Here is a 2,452-nt window from a genome sequence, read left to right as displayed (position 1 = left end):
GCTGTCCCCCTGGAAACACCCACGCCTGCACAGCCACAAGCTGTGCTGCGGGACCTTCGCTCCCCTTGCAGACCAGTGCATGGTGTAACTGGCATGGAGAAGAGACGGTCTACAGCAGCTATTGAAATGAAGACTTGGTCAAAAAGTACTCTTTTCACTTCTTAAAATTCAAATTTTGAAATTTTTAATTTTTAGTAAGTAATACAATCTTTTTTCGCTCGGCTTCCCAGTTCTTTTCATTCCTCTAGTGGCTCCCCTCTCGCAGATAAAATGCTTGCATTCTTCTCCTCCACGTGTCACTAGAAAAAGGAGAGTCTCCAGTTGTGGCTGAGTAATTTTTGCCTCAGACAGACTTGGAGAGGAAAAAAGTGGAGCTGCTTCCTCCCGGGATCCCTCTGACGGAGGCAAGCTACAGCTGTGAGCGCAGCGACAGCAAAGGCAGTCGTGCCGATACCTGTCTGTGGGCTCAAGCAGCCAGAAGTTGTTGTCAAGCGCGAGCTCTGCGTGACAGCGTGTGAGGATGACCGCTGCCTGGCACAGGATGGGCAGGAGCATGGTCTGCTGCATGGAGCGCATGCAGCTGCGCAGGATGTGGAGGATCGATGGCACCTGCAAGAAGAAAGGAAGAACGACTTGCTGCATCCTTGACTCCGCAGGGCCTAAGCAAGGACATTCAGCGCATGAGCAATGCCGGCTCCCTTCCCGTGCTGCCAAGGCCTAAGCCTCCATTTCACACCGACCCCCCTGGGCAAGCCCTGGCTCTGTGCTCAGGCTGCGCTTCTTTCGCACCAGAGGCAAACGGCACAAGGCGTAGTGCAACAGCCAGAAAAAGTCCAAGGCACTTGCACGAAAGTCTCTTACCTCCCAGTGGATGTCCTTCCCGTGCATCTGCAGAAAGGTGATCATCCACTTCCCAGCAGCACGCGCACGCATCCCTTTGCCTTCCCGCAAGGTCTCCCTGATGGCGGTCATGAAGTCCATGCTGCGCTCCAGGGGGAAGCTGCTGCAACAGATCTGCAGAGAAAGGAAGAGCGGGAGAGATGCCATCAGTGCTGTGCGGCAGCTCTTCAGAGAAACAGAGAGCAGTCTCGAGGGCCTTCCTAGCTCAGCAGCTTGCCGCAGGTCATTCAGGCGGCTGTCACGATGCTCCCGCCGCCCGTACCCTGCTCTTTACACATCAAGTGGTGGAGCCTTCTCTCAGCTTCTGCTCCTGGTGCTTGCTCACATGCAAAGCCTGATCCCCCCGCTCCTTTTTGGGTCCACCTACCCTCGCGATTTTGGACGAGGTCTGGAGCTGAGAGATGGTGCTGCCGGCATTCAGCCCCTCACGCAGGCTCCCGATGTCTCCTGTCTTGATGAGCGCGTTGGTCGCCTTGGCTGGAAAGAGCACGGGGAGAAGAGGGAAGTCATGCTTCTGGAAAGTGAGCCTCTTTCCGTGGGGGAGAGACAGAGGACGGGGTGGGGATAAGAAGGCAGCTGGGCACGGTGCCTCTCCCTCCTGTGAGCAGGGCCCAGCCCGTGGGGTGCTGGTAGTGCTGCGGAGGAGAGCAGAGGGCTGGCGCACGCCTGCTCTACTCACCTTGGATTCGGAGAAGGGAGCTCAGGCAGGTGACGGCCAACTGGCGGGACGTGGGCATGGGGTCACAGGTCAGAGGCGCCAGCAATCCCACCAAGGAGCCAAAGTGCTTGCAGGCATCTTCTGTCTGCAGGGGCGAGAGGCAGCAAAAAGGCTGTAGGCGGCCCCAGCTCTCCCGAGCTTCTCCCGCCTGTGCCTTCGCTATGCCATGACAGGGCAGCCAACACTGCATGCGCAGCTGGGCGGGGCTCCCCTTCCAGCTCAGGGGCACCCTCAGGGGAGGGAGCGGCGGGCGTGCGGTGGGGCTCTTTACTCACTCGAAGCTCTTCACAAGCATCCAGCAGCTGGGAGCACGCCTGCAGGGCCCTCTTGCGCTCCCACGCGTTGTCTGAGGCGACTGACCTCCGCAGGACCTGGGGCAGAGCATCTGCGTCACTGCGGACATCTTTTCTTTCCCTTCCTGCCATCCCTCTCCCTCCTTTCCTGGCACTTTCTTTCCCTCAGGGCCTGCCCTGTGGCTCCACGTGCCCCCCCGCCTCATTGAGCAGCGGCACTGCTGCCCCCGCTCTCTGCAGACATGCCTGCCTCCTCACCCAGGAGCTTTTGCTCAGCTGCGGCCTGCCAGGGGCTGGCTCTGCCTTTCCCCCCGCAGGGCCCACTTCTCTGCCCATTTCTCAGCTCACAGTGAGCTGCCACGTCGGCAGGAGATTTCTCCCCCTCTGATCGTCCTCTCAGACGATCCCCAGAGCTCTGTCCCCGCTCTCGGCAGGAGCGATGCTTTCTCCCTTGCCCACACGTACTCACATGGACTATGTTCTGGAACAAGCCACGGCTCTGCTCTGTCTCCAGCAGGACTGCCATGAGCCGGCCCAGAGC

At 59.2% G+C, this 2,452-nt stretch overlaps 1 protein-coding gene across 1 annotated transcript; it reads right to left on the bottom strand.

The window, feature by feature from the left end:
- Window positions 1–208: 208 nt before the first annotated feature.
- On the bottom strand, window positions 209–2,446 carry LOC110391462 (maestro heat-like repeat-containing protein family member 2B). The gene is made up of 7 exons (XM_021383354.1): window positions 2,381–2,446; window positions 1,894–1,989; window positions 1,580–1,703; window positions 1,268–1,377; window positions 862–1,014; window positions 455–609; window positions 209–299 (listed from the first exon to the last, which is right to left on the bottom strand). Exons 1-7 carry the CDS (start codon window positions 2,435–2,437, stop codon window positions 245–247), a joined length of 750 nt encoding a protein of 249 aa, XP_021239029.1. The 5' UTR covers window positions 2,438–2,446; the 3' UTR covers window positions 209–244.
- Between the last annotated feature and the right edge of the window lie 6 nt (window positions 2,447–2,452).

The sequence above is a fragment of the Numida meleagris genome, unplaced genomic scaffold, assembly GCF_002078875.1.
Source record: "Numida meleagris isolate 19003 breed g44 Domestic line unplaced genomic scaffold, NumMel1.0 unplaced_Scaffold375, whole genome shotgun sequence".
NCBI lineage: Eukaryota > Metazoa > Chordata > Aves > Galliformes > Numididae > Numida > Numida meleagris.
This window is presented reverse-complemented; position numbering and strand designations above follow the sequence as displayed.